Source organism: Papio anubis, chromosome 8 (assembly GCF_008728515.1).
Source record: "Papio anubis isolate 15944 chromosome 8, Panubis1.0, whole genome shotgun sequence".
NCBI lineage: Eukaryota > Metazoa > Chordata > Mammalia > Primates > Cercopithecidae > Papio > Papio anubis.
Genome location: NC_044983.1, coordinates 86080164 through 86101167, shown reverse-complemented (window position 1 = coordinate 86101167; position 21004 = coordinate 86080164). Strand labels below are relative to the sequence as shown.

The window sequence follows — 21004 nt, the reverse complement described above, 5'->3', positions numbered from 1 at the left end:
GGATAGGGAGGATGTGCTCCTAAAAATGAGAATGTTGATAATTGACGCTCCATGGGGTGGTTATGATTCTGGAAGAAGCCCTAAGGAGAAATGGTTCTGACATCTTAAATTGGCACTCACTCCAGTTTTTTTCTACATCTTTAAGTCATGAAATGCCACCTGCCAAACAATTGTTATTCGTTCATCCCAGCTAGTGGCGATATTTACGATGCTTTTCATAATGTCAAAGGACTTTAACCAATCTAATTTTCTGTTGATCTCTACCCTATTTCCATGACTGTTTCCTAAAAGCCGCATTCCATTTGCCATAACATTTTCATCTTGGCACCAAGAACAATATTTGTCCTTGTCTATTTGTAGAAGCTCCAATACCGTTGTACACCTTTTGTTAGCCATTTTGGACCAAAATTATTTGCTAGTTTATAAAATGGGCCACAAGACATAGCTACATGTTGCAGACTACTTTCACCCAGGTGGTGTAGAGGAGCATTCGTCAGATAAGCATTTTGACATTGTGGTGTGCTTGTTATCCAAGGTTGTACGATACTGTCTGCCATGCTTGCTCTTCTTGGTTGACAGTGCCTATTAGCATCAGGAGTGTGGGGAAAGTATATATTAGTGGTATACTGTATTATAAGTTAAATATTTAACATTTATGGGGTAGCATTATATGCATGGTGATATTAAACAAGACATATGTATATAGTAAATTTACATTTAAGCACTCTGCCAAGTTTCAACCAAGTTGATTATCCAAACTGCTAACTGATATCACTGTCTTAAACGTGACTTAGTGTTCTATAAGGTCACCTGCTAGATGAAAGACTCGAAAATCCTAAAATATTGAGTGAAGTTCAGTAAGAAAGAGTGAATAGAGTATGTATTGAACAAAAAAATAATAATTCCAAAATTACAAAAATTTTAGAGTGCAATTTGAGTGGTATGCTTCAATGTAAGTACATTTATCCTAGGAGACATAAAATTCATGACCACCACAAAGTAGGAGAAGCTAAGAGGGAACTCTTTGGTTCTGTCTTTGTTGATTGTCAAGCCATTTTCAGTAAAGTGATTTTGGCCTGTTTCATGCTCTAGCTCTTATAGTCCTGTCCTAAGTTGACCTTGGCAGGCAAGGCAGGAACTGAGTTATTTTCCACTAGTTGTTTTTTTTTTTCCCCAGTTAATTACTCTGATTTTAAGTAAATTAGCTGGTTTTGTATCATCACATTTCTACTTTATACAATAGAACAGCTTTGTTTGGAATGAGCATTTCAAGTAGTTTTCGTAGCAGAGCATTAAATTATTAGATGGATTTGGAATAGGTTCTGGGAACATAGAACCTGGGTTTTTCCTTCCCTCCACTTGGTGCTGAGTGCATATAAGGCCTTGCTCTCTGGTGGGGGTCTTGGCAGAGAAAACCAGGACAGGATTTTCTCATACATGGGCTGGCAAGTGCCAGGGGAAAAGACTGGAGAGCAGATCTTGAAGATCTCTTTGGCTTTCAAATTTGAACTTCTGAAGAGAAGTTTGATATTGTCCCCACCAAAATATGTCACTTCTCCCTTCCTGACCCCCAACAAATGGCTGAGAAGGAGGGAGTGTTCCCTGCTGCCTGAGAAGAGAATTCAGGAAGACCAGAGACAGAGAAGCTTCCTCCAAGAAACTCAGCCTGCCTGCTTCATGTTCCACCACTGACATTTCTGATGTCTTATATTAATTGCAGCTTTGTTCTTAGTGTCAAACAACTGGAAACAAAGTGAACTTTGTTTTCAGCCCTTCTCTTATGAATACATTGTGATAGATCCACACAAGGAAGATTGAGTAGTTATCAGAAAGGATGAACTAGATGTATTCCAGTGAGTTAGAGACGTTTCCAGGTAGTATTGTTTTGTGAAAGAAGATGCAGAAAGCTGTAAAAATATTGCATTTTGAAGAAAATGCCCTTTCTTCCTTGGTATGTGTGGTTTGTATGCATGTGAATATCTGCATCTCCTCATATAGTATTAGTATGGATAAAAATATGGAAGGAAAACTAGTTTAAGATGGATTTCTCTGGTGGGGGTGGAAAGCTGGGTTCAGGGATTTGATGGGGATAGAATGAAGAGGAGAGAGGGGTAAGATAATAAAGCCAAAAAGGAAGGGAAAAAATCAATTATTTTTAAGAGCAAAATGGGCCTGTATTTCTTTCACTGGCATGTTAGAAGTCATTCTCTTCTTAAAACATCCCAGCTGATAGTTGTTCTGCTCAAGTACTTGAGGTGATGTAGTAGAGAATTGAAGAGTGTCCTTTCTTAAGGCCAGCTACTAGTATTCAAACACCAGGGCCACTGTTTCTTGGATACATGATCTTGAGAAGTTAAGAAGTTACTTCTGTGTTTCAGTTGCCTCACCTGGATGATGGTAGCCTAGCTTAGCTCATGGAGGTGATTGTCAAAATTAAAGAGTTTAATACAGTTATCTGTTGAGAGTAACACTTGGTAGGTAGCAAGTACACAGTAAGCATTAGCTATTATTACCTGGCACCAGCTTGTTCTTAGGCATTGAGAAGCTCTTTCAGTATCTGAGTATTTAGCAGATGACATATGGGCTAAAGTAGGACAGAGTATTAAAAGTTACCTGGCTCCTGTCTTTACAGAGCACACAATGAAGGTAGAGAGACAACAAATATAACAAAAATAACAACAATACAATACTTACAGGGTAAAATATCAATGTAAAAATTACTATAGCACAAACTGAGTGGTGAAAGGAGTACTTAAATCATTGCATGTGGGGCTGGTTGGGGAAATTTTCTTAAAAAGATACGTTTTTTACCTTGTTTTTGGTTTTTGCAGGTAGGAACTATAAAGTTCATGGTACTCAAGGGGGTCTCTGACCAAAAAAGGATTAAGAAGAATTGAGGCAAAAGGTAAAAGTCATGCAAGTAGGAACTTTTTTCAGGATGGTATAAACAAATGAGTTTTCAGTCTAGTGAGTTTTTCCTCAGTTGACTACTACCTCCACCAGCAGCTTTAAAAAGTTGTTCAGCTAACACATAACTTAGACTCATTTGATTCATATCTTTTGAGTTATCCAAGTTATTTCCTTCATAAACAATTAAGGTTTAGTTTATCGAATTCTTGTGATTTTTTTATGTCAATTTTTTGGTTATCCGTATATTCCCATATATTATTAGTGAGAAAGTAAGATTTAAATTTTCTGAATTTCCACGTAGTCATTTTTTGAGCAAATGGAGAAAATAGGCTAGATATCAAGCATTTGTTAGGCTTTGGGGTTACAGAAATAGAAATAACACTAGAGGGATTCTCAGTTAGTGGGGAAGGTAGAAAAGTGAAGACACAATTACATTAAAATGTAGCCAACCAGGTCTATGATGACGGTTTCTACTGTAAAAGCAGAAGAATAAGGTAGAAATAGGAGCTGTGGTGTAACTGCTCAGTGTATTTTTCTTGCCCACTGCCCAGATAGAGCTGATTAAGACAGGAGAATTGTAATAAAGAGTTCAATACACATAGAGCTGGCTAAATGGGAGACTGGAGTTTTTTTATTACGCAAATTAGCCTCCCTGAAAATTTGGACACTAGGGTTTTTAAAAGATAGTTTGGCAAGCAGGGGCTAGGAAGTAAGTGTTGCTGACGGGTTGGGGATGCTATCATAGGGGTACGGAAAATGGCCCTGTGCACGGAGTCTGCTTTTGGGTGGGGGTCAGAGAACTAGATAAGTCAAAAGTTACAGGCTCAGGTGGGGCCATCCTGTTGTCAGAAGAGCAGAAGCCTAAAAAGACATCTCAAAAGGCTGGTCTTCTGTTTATAATAGTGATGTTATTTACAGAAGTAACTGAGGAAGTTGTAAATCTTGTGACCTCCAGAATAATGGTGGATATTTGTTTATGCCTATGTTTTAGGAGAATTTAGGCCCCTCTCATTTTTTTTTTTTTAACTTGGTGGACATTTATTAGTTTTATAAAGGTGGTTTAGTTTTGGGAAGGGCTATTATTATTTGAACTATAAGCTAAATGTTTTTTTCCAAAGTTAGCTTGGCCATACCCAGGAATGACCAAGGACAATTTGGAGGTTAGAGGCAAGTTGGAGTTGGTTAGATTGGATCTCTTTTACTGTTATGAAAGTTGACATAAGTTGTTATAATTTTTGCAAAGATAGTTTCAGTCCTCCCTTTTGGGTTTTGCCATACCTTATTCTTAAGATGTGAGCTTTGGATATTCTATTAGTCTGTTCTCATGCTAATAAAGATATACCCAAGACTGGATAATTTATAAAGGAAAGAGGTTTAACTGACTCTCAGTTCCACATGACTGGGGAGGCCTCACAGTCGTGGCGGAAGGCAAATGAGGAGCAAAGTCATGTCTCACATAGTGGCAGGCAAGAGATCGTGTGCAGGGGAACTCCCTTTTATAAAACCATCAGATCGTGTGAGACTTATTTACCATCACGAGTATAGCACAGGAAAGACCCGCCTCCATGATTCAATTACCCCCATCCCACAGTACGTGGAAATTATGGGAGCTACAATTCAAGATGAGATTTGGGTGGAGACATAGGCAAACCATATAATTCCACCTCTGACCCCTCCCAAATCTCACGTCCTCACATTTCAAAACCAATCATGCCATCCCAATGGTCCCTCAAAGTCTTAACTCATTACTTAAAAGCTCACAGTCCAAAATCTCATCTGAGACAAGTCCCTTCTGACTATAAGCCTGTAAAATCAAAAGGAAGTTAGTTACATCCTAAATACAATGGGGTATACAGATATAGGATAAATACATCTGGTCCAATTGGGAGAAATTGGCCAGAACAAAGGACAGGCCCCATACAAGTTCAAAATTCAGTGGGCCAGTCAAATCTTAAAGCTCCAAAATGATTTCCTTTGACTCCATGTCTCACATCTTGGTCATACTGATGCAAGAGGTGGGTTCCCATGGTCTTGGGAAGCTCCATCCCTGTGGTTTTGCAGGGTACAGCCCCACCTCCTGGCTGTTTTCACAGGCTGGCATTGAGTATCTATGGATTTTCAGACGCCTGGTACAAGCTTTCAGTGGATCTACCCTTCTGGGGTCTGGAAGACAATGGCCCTCTCCTCACAGCTCCACTAGGCAGTGCCCCAGTGGTGACTCAGTGTGGGGGTTTCCACCCTACATTTCCTTTCTGCACTGCCCTAGCAGAGGTTCTTCATTAGGGCTTCTGCCTGGACATCCAGGCATTTCCATACATCCTCTGAAATCTTAAGTGGAGATTCCCAAATCTCAGTTCTTGACTTCTGTGCATCTGCATGCTCAACACCATGTGGAAGCTGTCAGGGCTTGGGGCGTGCACCATCTGAAGCCACAGCCAGAGCTGTATATTGGCCTCTTTTAGCCACAGCTGGGATGCAGGGCAGTAAGTGCTGAAACTGCACAAAGCAACAAGGCCCTGGGTCCAGCCCACAAAACCATTTTTTCCTCCTAGGCCTCCAGGCCTATGATGGGAGGGGCTGCCGTGAAGACCTCTGACATGCCCTGGAGACATTTTCCCCATTGTCTTGGTGATTAATATTTAGCTTCTTGGTACTTATGCACACTTCTTCCGCTGGCTTGAATTTTTTAAAAGAAAATGGTTTTTTCTGTTGCATCATCAGGATGCACATTTTTCAAACTTTTATGCTCTGCTTCTCTTTTAAACATAAGTTCCAATTCCAAACCATATTCTTTTTGAATACAAAAAACTGGATGTCTTTAATAGCATCCAAGTCACCTCTTGAATGCTTTGCTGCTTAGAAATTTCTTCTGCCAGAGGCCCTAAATCATCTCTCTGAAATTCAAAGCTCCACAAATCTCTAGCACAGGGGCAAAATGCCACCAGTCTCTTTGCTAAAACATAGCAAGAGTCACCTTTGTTCCAGTTCCCAACAAGTTACTTATCTCCATCTGACACTGCCCTACCCTGGACTTTATTGTCCATATTACTATCAGCATTTTGGTCAAAGCCATTCAACAAGTCTCTAGGAAGTTCCAAACTTTCCCACATCTTTCTGTCTTCTTCTGACCCTTCTTAACTGTTTGAAGCTCTGCCTGTTAGTTCCAAAGTTGCATCCACATTTTTGGGTATCTTGACATCAGTGTGCCACTCTCAGTACCAATTTACTCTATTAGTCTGTTTTCACACTGCTAATAGAAACATACCTGAAACTGGGTAATTTATAAAAGATATTTAATAGACTCTCAGTTCCGCATGACTGAAGAGACCTCAAAATCGTGGTGGAAGGCAAATGAGGAGCAAAGTCATGTCTTACATGGTGGCAGGCAAGAGAGCATGTGCAGGGGGACTCCCCTTTATAAAACCATCAGATTTTGTGAGACTTATTCACTATCATGAGCATGGGGAAGACCTAACCCCATGATTAAGTTACCTCCCACCAGCTCCCTCCCACGACATGTGGGAATTATGAGATCTACAATTCAAGATGAGATTTGGGTGAGGACACAGCCAAACCAGTCAGAGATGGAAAAAAGCCAATGACTGCTCCAACTTCCTGCTGATGGGGGCTTCGTTGAGATAGGGGTTAGTCCCAGGGTAAGAGAAATGAAACTGCTTTGCAGCTGTCTGCATGCCTAATATAACAAGCAAAAGTTCTGACTGCAGGAGTTCTTGTAGAATTCATCTGAAGCCCTGAGAGATCCTGATGAATAGCCCTGAGAGCCAATCAGATATGGGTTTGCTAATAGAGAGAGATTAGGGTCAGAGGTTGTTAGAAAGACAAATTGGGATAAACAGGAAAGAGTAAATTTAAATACACCATATCTTTTATAGTCAATTTTTAGTTCTGTGACTAGATCAGTTAAACAACTGTGTCTCATTTCAGGAGGTTGTAGATGGACTAGGCCTGTAGGTTGTAGATGGGTTGTTGAAGGCAAATGTTTTTAATAAAAGGCATTTTTATAGAAATAAAAGGAAAACAAAGGTAATGTTGGGCACAATGTATCCAGATATTAGACTCAAAGCATTTTTAGTTACAGAGGAAAAAGGTGTGGCAATCTGATCTGACATGATTTTCTTGCCTGTATTACAAGGAATAAGTTCTAGCTTTCAAGGTCTTAGGGAAAAGTAGCAACCTAGCACTTTGGGAGGCCGAGGCAGGCAGATCATGAGGTCAGGAGATCGAGACCATCCTGGCTAACATGGTGAAACCCCGTCTCTACTAAAAAAAAAATACAAAAATTTAGTTGGGCGTGGTGGCAGGTGCCTGTAGTCCCAGCTACTAGGGAGGCGGAGGCAGGAGAATGGTGTGAACCCAGGAGGCGGAACTTGCAGTGAGCCGAGATCGCGCCACTGCACTCCAGCCTGGGCAACAGCGCGAGACTCCTTCTCAAAAAGAAAAAAAGAGAAATGGAAGAAAAATTTGAAAACATTAAGTTTAGGGACTTGTAGCTTGTAGCCTGGAAAGAATTCAAGATTTGGTCCAAATTGCAGAAAATAATAAAAACCCCAAAACAGTGGCCAAGACTAGAACCTAAAAACAGATGTATTATAGGTTTTTTTATTTGAAACATAATTTTTTCTCTTGTTTCTATTTTATTAATGACAAATCATAGTAGGACAAATTTATTTGCAAAATAAGTCTAAGTTTTTTAATACTTGGCCTGATTATTTACATAAAGTACAGCAAGAACAATTATTTGCCATATAGGCTTTCTAAACATTGGCTTTGCTGGAATTTTTTAAAATAAGGAATTGCAGATTTGAAAGTTTAAAGCCTTGAGCTAGCCATGGATTTATCTGTGCCTGTAAATACCTGTATGAATTGAATTGGATAATTTTTCTTTTCTCCAGGTCCCAAGATAACTTGAGGCTCCCAGGCCTATCAGAAAGTGATTTTTTTTTTTTTTAAATCATAGGTCAGAAACCCTGTATAGGGATTAGGTAGACAAGGTATTAAGTTAATTTTTTCAAGTGGCTTTTATCAGCTCTGTAAGTCAGTTTGATTCCTTAAAGCAGTCTGTTTATATTTGAAAGCATGCCATTCTAGTTAAAGCCTTGGTAAAATAACCAATGGTGTCTTATCATAAAAGAAAACAGATTTTTATTGAAATTATGCATGTAACTATACTGTTATAAGTTAAGTATACGCTTACAAATAGTTTTTAAATTCTGGAGAAATAAGATAGAGAGAAAGAAATATGTTTTAACTTTTACTCCCATGAATATACCCTGTAAATAGCTTAAAAGAAAAAAGTTTTCTAGACTCTGCAAACAAAAGAATTAGCAATATGTTAAACAAAATGTCATAAATATTATTTGTCTTTTTTGTTTTGTTTTGTTTTCTTAAGAGACAGAGCCTCCCTAAGTTCCAGGCTGGTCTCAAACTCTTGGGCTCAAGCATTCCTCCTGCCTCAGTCTCTCAAAGTGCTGTGATTACAGATGTGAGCCACTGCACCTGATGTTGGTCTTTTATTAATTCAGTCCATGCAATTGCTGTTTTGCCCAATATTGGACCAGGAGTCCTCATGAACACACTAGCTCTCTATGACAGTCCTGGAAGGTTTTTTTTGTTTGTTTGTTTGTTTTTTGTTTTAATGGCACAGTCTCTACAATTATCAGAAACCTGCATCCAACAGCACCCATTAGCATCTTATAGCTGGTTTTAAACCGCCTTTTGAAAAGGATCAAAACAAGACAGTTATCTGTGGAAAACAAAAGTCAGGACAGCCACAGTTAAAGATGCAACTGAAAAGGAAGCATGGTCATTTTTATGGTACATAACCATATAGTAATTATTATTTATAACACATACTCAGACATATCAGAATTAGAGGAAATGTATATAATTTTGGAACACATATTAATAACACATTTATTGACTGTAGCCAAAAAAGTTGAATACCATTTTATATTTGACAATGCTTTCTGTATGATTTTAGTATACCAAATCAGTCAAATATGTCTCTTTTGGACTTCAGGGGACCTAATATTTAAAAGTTAATGAGGTCAAAAAAATACTTAAATCAGGATTTGATTTTGGAATGTTTGTCAAATATCAAAGGTTTAACACTTGATAGCACAAAACAGAATTCTAGGTCATTGTAAGTCATTTACTTAGCCAAAATGATAATTTAAAATTTCAAAAAGGCAAAAATCTTTACTTGTTAATAGAGAGGAGTCTTAACTTGTTAAGACCAATACAGATAGCATGAAGCCAACTGAATCTGTCTTTTCTCTCTCCCCTGTATTTAAATGACAAATAAAATTTATTTCTTAATATTATGAAAATCTTATTTAAAAGAGAAAGCCAAATTTTAATTTTGCATTAGTATATTCTTAATGTTAAACTCAATTTTAATAACATTTTATAAATAAATCTGTCCAGTTTTAATTAGTTTGACTATGGAGTATAATTTTTATAAGTCTTTTTATAATCCTTTCTAATTTTTTATTAAAGGGCAGATCAGTGCTCTAAGGAAACTGTTATTTAACAGATGGACCTAGATTCTGGCCCTGCATCAGTATACTCTTATTTTAATATTTTAATTTATGGAAAAACTAAGTAATATCCTTTTAATTTTGGCCAACTTGCTTATATACAGAATTTTGTTAAAGCCAATTAATTATAGTTCTTTTATGTATTTTGGTCACAAAATGTATACTCAGCATATATAAATAGACAGAAGCAGATCTGGTGGGGGGATAAGATGATGATGATGATGTTGATTATTATTATAATTATTATTGAGACAATGTCTCTGTTGTCCAGGCTGGAGTGCACTAGCATAATCATGGCTCATTGCAGCCTTGACCTTCTGAGCTCAAGCAATCCTCCCACCTCAGCCTCCCAAGTAGCTGGGAGTACAGGTGCACACCACTGTACTGTGTCTGGCTAATTGTGATAAGATTCTTTATTTGTCAGTTTTTAAGTTTTCCTTTTTGACCTCAGACCATTAGTCTCTTGATTATCTATTTTCTGACCTAAATAATTGTCAGCCAGGCAATTCTAAATTTCTGTTTTTAAATGGATAATTTTTAGGTGAAACTAAATAGAGAATTTATATTTTATTTAAACCAAGGGAAAATGGTGTGGATAAAAGTTTAGTCAAGATGACCAGGAAAAACAGACACTCCAACACAGGGAGGTTTTTTTTTTTTTTTTTTTTGAGATGGAGGCTTGCTCTGTCACCCAGGCTGGAGTGCAGTGGCGTGATCTCAGTTCACTGCAACCTCCACCTTACACAGGGAGAATTTTTAAAGATCTGTTTCTTGATTGGATTATTGGCTTTTAGGGTGGAGTCTTTTAGGCAACTGGGCCAGGAAAGCATGCAGTTTTTAGGGTCCAATAAGTAGGCACAGCAGGAAGGCAAAACAGATCCCCAAGATCAAGGATCTCATTTTTACACCAAATCCTGGGTCCCCAAAAGAGGGAAATACTACAAGACAAGACAGTGCAATGATTCCACAGTGTATCTCATTGAAAGGACATTTCTCCTGGCTGCTTGGCAAACCAACGCCAATCGGCCTATGCTATAATCACCCCATCTTCCATTCTGTACCTTCTAGGTGTTTATAAGCATGCTTTCCTTATTTAAACATACAAAGAAAGACGTACAACCCTGTGGTGATCATCGTTCACTGGAAGCAAGTGACATCAGTCATTTAAAAAAGTATATCTCCTATCTAGCTATTATACATTAAGGTTAAATTTTCTCATAATGCAGAGTAATCCTGGTGCCCCCAAAAGTCAAAGAGAATAGATACAGTGGAAGGAGGGACAAAGAGGAGTAAATGAGAAACAGAATTCAGTTGACGGAGAAGTTTTCACAGAGGGAGAGCAAGCGCCTTAAAACAATATCTGTACCCATATAGTCCAAATTAAATCAATTTTAACTACATAGGTTTCAAAAAAACAATCCTTTAAAAAATTTCTTGTTACCAGATTTCAGCAGGAAAAAACAGTGGATATTGTTGGCTTTTGAATTTTTTACCAAAGGTAACCTCCCAAATAAAATTAATAATCCTTAACTAAGGCTATGACTTAACCATGGACACATGAGGTGTCTCCAAAGAGATGGCAGGTAAGCTTTACACGATCTAAAATCACCCTTAAGGTAGCTCAGGGAAAGAAAAATTTAAGACAGCATATCAAAAGCTGTACATGGAAGAAAAACTAATAAATGGCAAAGTCCCACAATTTTTAAACTGGAAAGGACTCATTCCCTAATCTGGGAATTGAGCTCAGGCCACCATTGTGAAAGGGCAATGCCTTAGCTACTGAGCTACAGCATGGGACAATTGTCATTGCTCTCCCAGAAGGAGTCTAGAGTGGTGTCATTTTTAAGCTTGTAAAGGATTTTAACTGCTCAAGAGAATTCTTAAGGCTAGCCATGACATGAACCCGAAAATTCTTTCCCTTCAAATGGCAGAGACCAAGAGAGAGTGCCTGCATCTGGTCACAAAGTCAAGTTTTTAAGGACATAAGACAAGAGGGAAACCTCATGATTTTGTTTCAGGGATGTGCAGCAAAGTTTGTATCTGATCAGTCTTCAGGGTGGGTTCGAACAATGGGTTTATAGGGGTCTAAGGCCCACATTCTATCCTATGGTACCCCTCTCCACAATAGAACAACACAGACAAATTTATGGCACAATATATACCAGATTTGCTACAGCCTGTGTCCAGTCTCACAAATCTTGTTTCCTATTAAAACCTTGCAGAGGAGACATGTTTCTTACCAATTCATTCAGCTAACTGGTTTGCTCAGATAGAGGCCAGAAGCCTGCCTGTTAAGCCATTCTTATCCTTTTGCCAGTTTGACAGGTTTCCAGTTTCGCTTTCTCTGAGTGACTTTGGTGACCATGTTTGCTGTGCCATAGATAAGAGAGACCAAGCTGCATTACAAAAGAAAGTCATCCTTCTCCACTTCATGGAACCATAGGCAAAAGCCTCTCAATTTTCATGGGGGAGCTGAATGAACATCTCTTATTCTGACTGGAACAAAATACACATAAAACACACCAGTCACCTCACTCAGCACCTGAGTATTGACCTGGGAAGCCTCAAAGTTGCTCCTATTGGACCTTGTCATCCTTGATCTACTCAAAGTGGGGTCAGATGATTTCTGACCAGGAATTTCAACAAGTGGTCTCTGGGCAAGATGGAAGGGCAGAGGATCACCCTGAGTTAGACCTGTTGAGCTCCTGCTAACAGTTCCTTCAGGGCTCACCGAATGTGACATACCAGATAAACTATGAGAGGCTGCTAGACTTCAATCAGCAATTCCTTCAGCGATCTCCTCTACATAAACGCAGACAACAAATTAAAGACACAAGACCTTCCAAACCAGATTCCAAACAAGAAAAATATTCCTCCAAACAGGTCCCCTATTCTCCATACATTTGGGGAGAAATATCCCCAAAGCAAAACTCTTCCTACAATCTAGGGAGACCCAAGCAGTCCCCATGATAGGCTATAGAGCCAGACAGTCCCTGTGATGGGAAAAATGGAGGAAAAAAATAATAAATGCCTCAGAGAGGCCAACAGATCAAGAGAAGTAAGGAGGTATTGACAGTGTCTGGAATACTCACCAATATTTCTCTATTGCGATTAGATCCATCCACTATGGGTCAATAGCACTTCGCTGGTAGCTGCAGTGCCAGAGATAGCCCTTAGTCCAATAGATTGAGGTGGCCATTTGGGCTGACCTCCAGACCCATCACCAGTGAGGGGCTGCCAAACTGCAGGCAGATGCCTGCAACAACTATCCCAGATGAGCTCCCAAATCTGTAACTACCCAAAGGGTTTCTCTTGTCCTCTGCTGAGATGAAGCCAATTTATCAAGACAGGAGAACTGCAATAGAGAAAGAGCTCAATACACATAGACCCAGCTAAACAGGAAACTGGAGTTATATTATTACTCAAACCAGCCTCCCTGAAAATGTGGAGGCTAGGGTTTTTCAAAGATAGTTTGCTGGGCAGAAGCTAGAGAATGGAGAATGCTGATTGGTTAGGGATGTAATCATAGAGGTATGGAAAATGGGCTTTCTGCATTGAGTTCACTTCTGGGTGGGATTCACAGGACCAATTGAGTCAGAATCACAGATTCAGGTAGGGACATCTGGTTGTCAAAAATGCAAAAGCCTGTAAAGACATCTCAGAGGGCCAGTCTTCAGTTTTATAATAGTGATGACATTTACAGAAGTAATTGAGGAAGTTGTAAATTTTGTGACTTTTAGAATAATGATGGGTAATTGTTTAACTGTGCCTATATTTTAGCAGAATTTAGGTCCTTTTTTTAAATCTAGTAAATGTTTATTAGTTTTATAAAGGTGGTTTAGTTTTGGGAGGCGCTATTATTATTTAAACTATAATCTAAATTTTTCTCCTAGCTAGCTTGGCCCACACCCAGGAACGACCCAGTTTGGAGGTCAAAGACAGGATGGAGTTGGTTAGATTGTCATAATTTTACTGTCATAATTGTTTTACTGTTATAATTTTTGCAAAGGCAGTTTCGGTGGTAGGGACAGAGGGCACTGGGAGTGGGAGGAGTTGAAACAGAGTTGGAAGGTATGCTCCAGCTAGTGATTGCTGATTTGAATTTGGAAGAAAAAAACACAAATTGTCCCGGGGAAAAGAGGAGGAAGGGTGTTTTAAAAACAAAAGCACAGGAGAGATTGGCAAGTAGTTCAGAACAGCTAGAATATAGAGGGCTAGAGGGGGTTATAGAAATGAGGCTGGAGATTTGCATATGGGGGGGTGTGTGTGTATGTCTGCATGTTACAACATGTATATAAATAGAGTAATGTAAAATATTAAGAATTAACGAGTGTGGGTTTTTATTTTAATTAAATTAAATTAAATTAATTAATTAATTTATTTATTTATTTGAGATGGAGTCTCGCTCTGTTGCCCAGGCTGGAGTGCAGTGGCACAATCTGGGTTCACTGCAAGCTCTGCCTCCCGAGGTCACGCCATTCTCCTGCCTCAGCCTCCTGAGTAGCTGGGACTACAAGCGCCCGCCACCACACCTGGCTAATTTTTTCTTTTGTATTTTTAGTAGAGACGGGGTTTCACCATGTTAGCCAGGATGGTCTCGATTTCTTGACCTCGTGATCCACCCACCTCGGCCTCCCAAAGTGCTGGGATTACAGGCTGAGCCACCAGGCCCAGACAAGTGTGGGTTTTATATGTATGGATGAGGTGATATTAAAGTGACAATTGGGTCTACATTTTAAATCACACTCATAGAAGTTTGGAGAAATTGAAGAGGGTCAAAAGTACCAGTCTGAAGACTGACTGCAGAAGAAATAATGAAGGCCAGAAATAGGACATGACAACAAATATAGGGAGCAGTTATATTTGAGAGCCATTAGTATAAAGAAAATAAATTAGGCAAGGATAGGATGAAGGGTATCAAAAGAGGGAAGAAGATGTGATGGCTCCTCAGTTTTTGGAATGGGTGGTGTCTTAGTCTGTTTTGTGCTGCTATATCAGAATACCTGAGACTGCGTAATTTATAAAGATCAGAAATTTATTGGCTCATGGTTCTGAAGGCTGGGGTCTAAGGTCAAGGTTGGCAGATTTGGTGTCTGGTGAGGCCGTTCTCTTCATCCAAAACGATGCTTTGCAGACTCTGGAGAGGAGAAAGCCTGGTTACTCAGCAAAAGGCAGAAGGACCAAGAGACAAAAAGGGGTTTAACCTGTCCTTTTGTAACAGCATAAATTCTACCAAATCATCTGTTAAATTTCCCACCTCTTAATACTGTTACAATGGCAATGAAATTTCAACATGAGTTTTGGATGGGACACACATTCAAACTATAGCAGATGGTGATGTAAGTATGAGCAATTTGGAGGCAGAGGAGAAAATATTTTATTTGAAATGCCTATGTGCCATGGAAATCAAGAGACACTGGATAAGTGGACTTATGGAGCTGAAACTCAAGAAGAGATAGAGGCTGGAGACAGAGGTTTGAAAATTTATCAACATCCATAGGTGATATATCAAGCGTTTGGTGTGGATTTGGTACCAAGTGAGAAGAAATGGTGACTAAGACTAGGGCCAGGCATGAGAGTCCCACAAAGGAGTCAGATAAAAAAACAGCAGCCAGTCGCGGTGGCTCACGCCTGTAATCCCAGCACTTTGGGAGGCTGAGGCAGGCGGATCATGAGGTCAGGAGATCGAGACCATCCTGGCTAACATGGTGAAACCCAGTCTCTACTAAAAATACAAAAAATTAGCTGGGCATGGTGGCGGGGGCCTATAGTTCCAGCTACTCGGGAGGCCGAGGCAGGAGAATGGAGTGAACCCCAGGAGGCGAGGCTTGCAGCGAGCCGAGATGGCGCCACTGCACTCCAGCCTGGGCGACAGTGCGAGACTCCATCTCAAACAAACAAACAAACAAAAAACAGCTAAGAGGAAGCAGAAAGTGTTGAGAAACAGGACGCTGTTAAATACTACAGAGAGGCCAAATGTGTTAGCTTAAAAACATTGATTGAGTTTGACAATTTAAGCAGTCATTAGTAGCTTGCTGGCAGTAATTACAGGCAACCTGGGAACATAGACGCCTTGCCACAGTGCTGAGTTGCGAATGGGAGAGGGGAGATGGGAAAATGTAGACCACTCTGGATAAGCTTAGCAGTGGCAGTGAAAGAATACAATATAAACATTGAGGCTTGTTAGAAAGGGGCCTGCTTTTCAAAGAGACTTGCACTTCTTTACCCTTTACTGTAAATTTCATACCTCTTTTGAAGTTTTTAATATAGTTATTAATTATGTCATTGTAAGTGTTGGAAAGTCAGACTGAGTTAAAGAGGAGAAAGCAGTAGCTGAGGAGTAGGAAAAGATGAAGAGGTAAGACTGTAGTTCTCTCATATTAAAGTCACCTGGAGAACTTAAAAATAAATAGCCCATACCTGTCCATTACCATCAATTAATCATAACCTTTCCACGTAAGGCCTGGGCATTGACTTTTATGTAAGAGCCCCAGCTAATTCTGATGCCTAGTAAGAGTGTGATACTGGAAAACTGCAGAGGAAGGGCTTTTCAGTTAAGATAGGAGTGACTGAAGCCTACTTAAATACTGAGAGAGAGAAGCCTTCTATAATTTATATTAGTGTGTTGTAACTTGTTAATTAGAGATATCCTTAGCCTACATCACAAGATACTGATACTATACAAGTAAATATAGCATTTGTCTGGGAGTTAAGAAACATAATGCATTTTAATTCTTACTCTTGCCAGTTAGCTACATAATTTTGTGCAGGTAAAAAATTTCCACATATTTACAGTGTGGAGGCTGAGATCCTTTACCTAAGGTCCATTCCAGTCTAAATTTTGTTTTAGTTTTCAACTATCTTTTTAGCAGAATCATGGCTCTCTAGACCAAGTAACTGATTTGTCCCTGGGGTTAAATATAATCCCAACTCTAATCAATCTTAGGATGCTTTGTTAACATTTTATTCTTTGATTTCCTAAATAAGAATATCAAAAGATTCATATGATGAAACATATCTGATACCCTTCCTGGAGAACTGCAGGACTTAGGGAAAACTCATTCTGTGTTCTCTACCCTCAACATTCATATTCCAGTGAAATTTATTTTAAAATTAGTTTAATTTTAGAAAAACATGTTTTAAACCTGAAAGTAATAAAGATTATCTAGTTCAGATTTTTCATGTTGAAAAAAGGATTTTTCCTAGGGTGAGAGAAAGTTAGTGGCAGAGCATTTCAGTGTATCATTGCCCCATTCTGTCTTTCTATGCTAGTCAACTCAGTGGTAACAGGAGGCCAGCAGAAGCAGTGACAGAACAGCATCCAGCCTATGTTGCCTTGGTGACACGGGAGGCTCCAGAGCACCTTTAGAATTTCCTAATTTATTGAAAACTTTACTCCACAACCACTTAAACTTCATAGAATTTGATTAAAGCTGAATTCTTTAAAAATATTAAGTTCCGGCTGGGCACGGTGGCTCACGCCTGTAATCCCAGCACTTTGGGAGGCCAGGGCAGGAGGATCACGAGATCAGAAGATCAAGATTATCCTGGTTAACACAGTGAGACTCCATCTCTACTATAAATACAAAAAATCAGTCGGGAGTGGTGTCATGCGCCTGTAGTCCCACCTACTCTGGAGGCTGAGGCAGGAGAATCACTTGAACCCGGGAGGCGGAGGTTGCAGTGAGCCTAGATCGCTGCCACTGCACTCCAGCCTAGGTAACAGAGCAAGACTCCATCTCAAACAACAACAACAAAAATATTAATTTCCAGAAAATTGCATATCTAATGATAATGAATAGTTTGAGACTTATGGTTTATATATGGGGTGTGTGTGTGTGTGTGTGTGCCACAATCCTTTAGTTTTAAATCTTTGCCATTGAAATAAAGAAAAATGAATTTTAGGGTATTTAGTTTAGTTAGTGATAGAAAAGTTTGCTACATGTCAAAGTAGATACACTTTCTACTCAGCAAAAAAAGCAGAATCTTCTTTAAAAATGCAGAGACACTTATAAGAAGTAATTGAAAAGAAAGGAAAATTATTCCTAAGGAATAGTTGCAAGCCTTGTCATATCTCCTGGCTGTATATGTAGGACATTAGGTCAGATATAAGATAATTTTTGCTCTAGCATTAGCTTCAAGCTTAAGAAATGATAAAGTTCTGGAGATGCATATATTCATAATATGCTTTCAGGGTTAAAATGTGTGCTGAACATTTAGGAGCAGATGTTATCAATGGAATTCTTTGAATTTAGCTTACAAACCTTTTGTACTTATTGATTTGATAGACACAATTAGAAACAACATAGGATTTATTCAAACAGATCAAAAGAAACAATTTTATCTGTAATACTATGGAAAGATTGAAGTGTATATAGGAACTGCTTTTACTAGTCCTTTAACCTAAGGTTCTGAATTAAAGTACTCAATGAGTTAACTCTGATGTCAGAGAAGTGAAACTTGATTTGGTTTTGGATCACAATTTTTGTGCTACATTTCCCCCCACCACCAAAAGTTATGAAATGATGATAACATATGCAGAAGACCTAAGCCATCCATTACAGACACTTGAGAAATGTGAATTTTTTTTCTCACTGCTTTGCTTTCTTTAAGTGACAGAATTAATGACCATTTCTGCAGGGCACAGTGTATGGAGGAGCATTCAGTGACAAAAGAGGCTCAAATATTTTCACTAAGGTGTAAGAGACCAAATAATTTACAATTATGTGGCCAGGCACGGTGACTCACGCCTGTAATCACAGCACTTTGGGAGCTGAGGCAGGTGGATCACCTGAGGTCAGGAGTTTGAGACCAGCCTGGCCAACATGATGAGACCCGTTCTCTACGAAAAATACAAAAATTCTCTGGATGGATTAGCACGCACCTGTGGTCCCAGTTACTTGGGAGGCTGAGGCTGGAGAATTGCTTGAACCTGGGAGGCAGAGGTTGCAGTGAGCCGAGATCGCGTCACTGTACTCCAGCCTGGGTGACAGAACTAGACTCCATCTCAAAACAAACAAACAACAACAGAATTACAGTTATGTCTTTTTTGGGTGTCAGTTACTCTTGAGTAATAAGTTAAGAATTAGCTTATTTAGGTGCAGCTGTTACCATTGAATAACACTTGAGTACATTGAATTTCTTGGCTTCATACTTCTGACAAATGAGTTGATTTAATTTGAGGTTGTTTAACCTCTGAATTGATAAAGCATTTTTTTATTAAAATTTTGCTTTAAGTTCTGGGATACACGTGCAGAATATGCAGTTTTGTTACATAGGTATACATGCGCCATGGTGGTTTGCTGCACCTATCAACCCTTGATAAAGCATTTTAAAATTTTGTAATCAAATTAGAATTACCTTGTTTATTATGATTTAGTGTATTTCATATCACCCCCTTAGAATAAAAAAGAAAGAAAAATGCCCTACTGCTTTTCTTACAGAGCTTGTTATATATTTGTTTTATATTTAAATGTCAGTTCTAACTTTTAGCTGGGAATGAGTAAGCAGGACTGTGCCCTTATTGTGAGGTGAGAGAGGCCAGTTAAGTCACATCACATATTGAGTTCTTTCAACTTATCCTATCAATGTAGTTTCCTTACAATAAATATTCCAAAGCATTGTTCTTGTTTTTTAATTAACAAAATGATGCAAGGATCATCTGCAATAAAAATTTGTGAAAATGGCCAGCAAAACTTTGAAAAGAAAATTATAAAGAAGGACTTCCTGTACCAAAATTTAATGTGTATAAATCATGGAAATCAGAAGAAACAGTTAGACTAATGGAACAGAAGAGAAAGTCTAGAATGAGACCTAGTGTACATAGAATATATTATATTTAAAAAGTAATATCAATAAATAGCATTTAGAAAACAAATTATCTTTTGAAAAGTTTAAATAAAAATCAGAGGTTTAAAATGGGAAAAATTAAATACAACATGCTATTACCAGAATGAAGGCGCATGGATACATTTTAAATTTTTAACTTGAAAATCTAAACCTTCATTCCACCTCCCCAAAATACTTAATTTATTCTCATCTGTTATTCTATACATACTGTCTAATGCAGAAACATGTGTTTATTACATTTTATATTCCATTTTATTTAGTATTATGCTCTTTCTTAGGTCTGTGTAATATTTTAAATTATCATTGTAATGGGTATTTTAACAGTCATCTTTTTTTGCAGGTATAGGTAATTCATAGCTAACAGTCTGTGTAAAATACTTTGGAGTTTTTTCTCTTTCTGTGCAAGTATATAAACATATGTTTGTATGCATTTGCCTCACTGACTATAATGGGACTGTGCTATATACAGTATTATTATCTTTAATTTTTTTTTCAGTGCACAATATATTTTGGAAACAAGATGACCTTTAAAATCACATTATTTATTGTCAAGTTCAAAGAAACAAGGTCTGCTATGATTTTATTTGGAAATCATATTGTAAAGAAGTCTTTTGTTCTAAATTAATTTCTAGGCTATATTTACAACTTTACAATATTTCCTACTTTATCTGTTTTGAAGAATGTACTGTTGCGTATTATTCTAATTTCTTTTTTTTTTTAAATTAATTTATTATTATTATACTTTAAGTTGTAGGGTACATGTGCATAACGTGCAGGTTTGTTACATATGTATACTTGTGACATGTTGGTCTGCTGCACCCATCAACTCGTCATTTACATCAGGTATAACTCCCAATGCAATCCCTCCCCCCTCCCCCCTCCCCATGATAGGCCCTGGTGTGTGATGTTCCCCTTCCTGAGTCCAAGTGATCTCATTGTTCAGTTCCCACCTATGAGTGAGAACATGCGGTGTTTGGTTTTCTGTTCTTGTGATAGTTTGCTAAGAATGATGGTTTCCAGCTGCATCCATGTCCCTACAAAGGACGCAAACTCATCCTTTTTTATGGCTGCATAGTATTCCATGGTGTATATGTGCCACATTTTCTTAATCCAATCTGTCACTGATGGACATTTGGGTTGATTCCAAGTCTTTGCTATTGTGAATAGTGCTGCAATAAACATACGTGTGCATGTGTCTTTATAGCAGCATAATTTATAATCCTTTGGGTATATACCCAGTAATGGGATGGCTGGGTCATATGGTACATCTAGTTCTAGATCCTTGAGGAATCGCCATACTGTTTTCCATAATGGTTGAACTAGTTTACAATCCCACCAACAGTGTAAAAGTGTTCCTATTTCTCCACATCCTCTCCAGCACCTGTTGTTTCCTGACTTTTGAATGATCGCCATTCTAACTGGTGTGACATGGTATCTCATTGTGGTTTTGATTTGCATTTCTCTGATGGCCAGTGATGATGAGCATTTTTTCATATGTCTGTTGGCTGTATGAATGTCTTCTTTTGAGAAATGTCTGTTCATATCCTTTGCCCACTTTTTGATGGGGTTGTTTGTTTTTTTCTTGTAAATTTGTTTGAGTTCTTTGTAGGTTCTGGATATTAGCCCTTTGTCAGATGGGTAGATTGCAAAAATTTTCTCCCATTCTGTAGGTTGCCTGTTCACTC

At 38.5% G+C, this 21004-nt stretch overlaps 1 protein-coding gene and 1 long non-coding RNA gene across 6 annotated transcripts in view; one reads left to right on the top strand and one right to left on the bottom strand.

Moving 5' to 3' along the window:
• The window catches only part of TMEM64 (transmembrane protein 64), a 66310-nt gene that overhangs the window by 24771 nt on the left and 20535 nt on the right, over nucleotides 1-21004 (top strand). For 2 of the 5 annotated variants that reach the window (XR_650838.4, XM_009213294.4), the window contains exon 4: nucleotides 2836-2905. The exons of 2 other annotated variants lie outside the window; for them this stretch is intronic. Coding sequence is in view for 1 of the 3 variants with exons in the window: in XM_009213294.4 (XP_009211558.1) it covers nucleotides 2836-2897 (62 nt within the window). In the remaining 2 variants the exon portion in view is untranslated. Of the gene's footprint in view, nucleotides 1-2831; nucleotides 2906-21004 lie in introns of all 5 variants that reach the window. One more of the 5 variants, XR_650841.4, reaches the window with a different exon arrangement.
• Nucleotides 18461-21004, bottom strand: part of LOC116276381 — a 5967-nt gene continuing 3423 nt past the window's right edge. The window contains exon 3 of the long non-coding RNA XR_004185877.1: nucleotides 18461-18476. This is a non-coding gene — a long non-coding RNA (uncharacterized LOC116276381). The remainder of the gene's footprint in view (nucleotides 18477-21004) is intronic.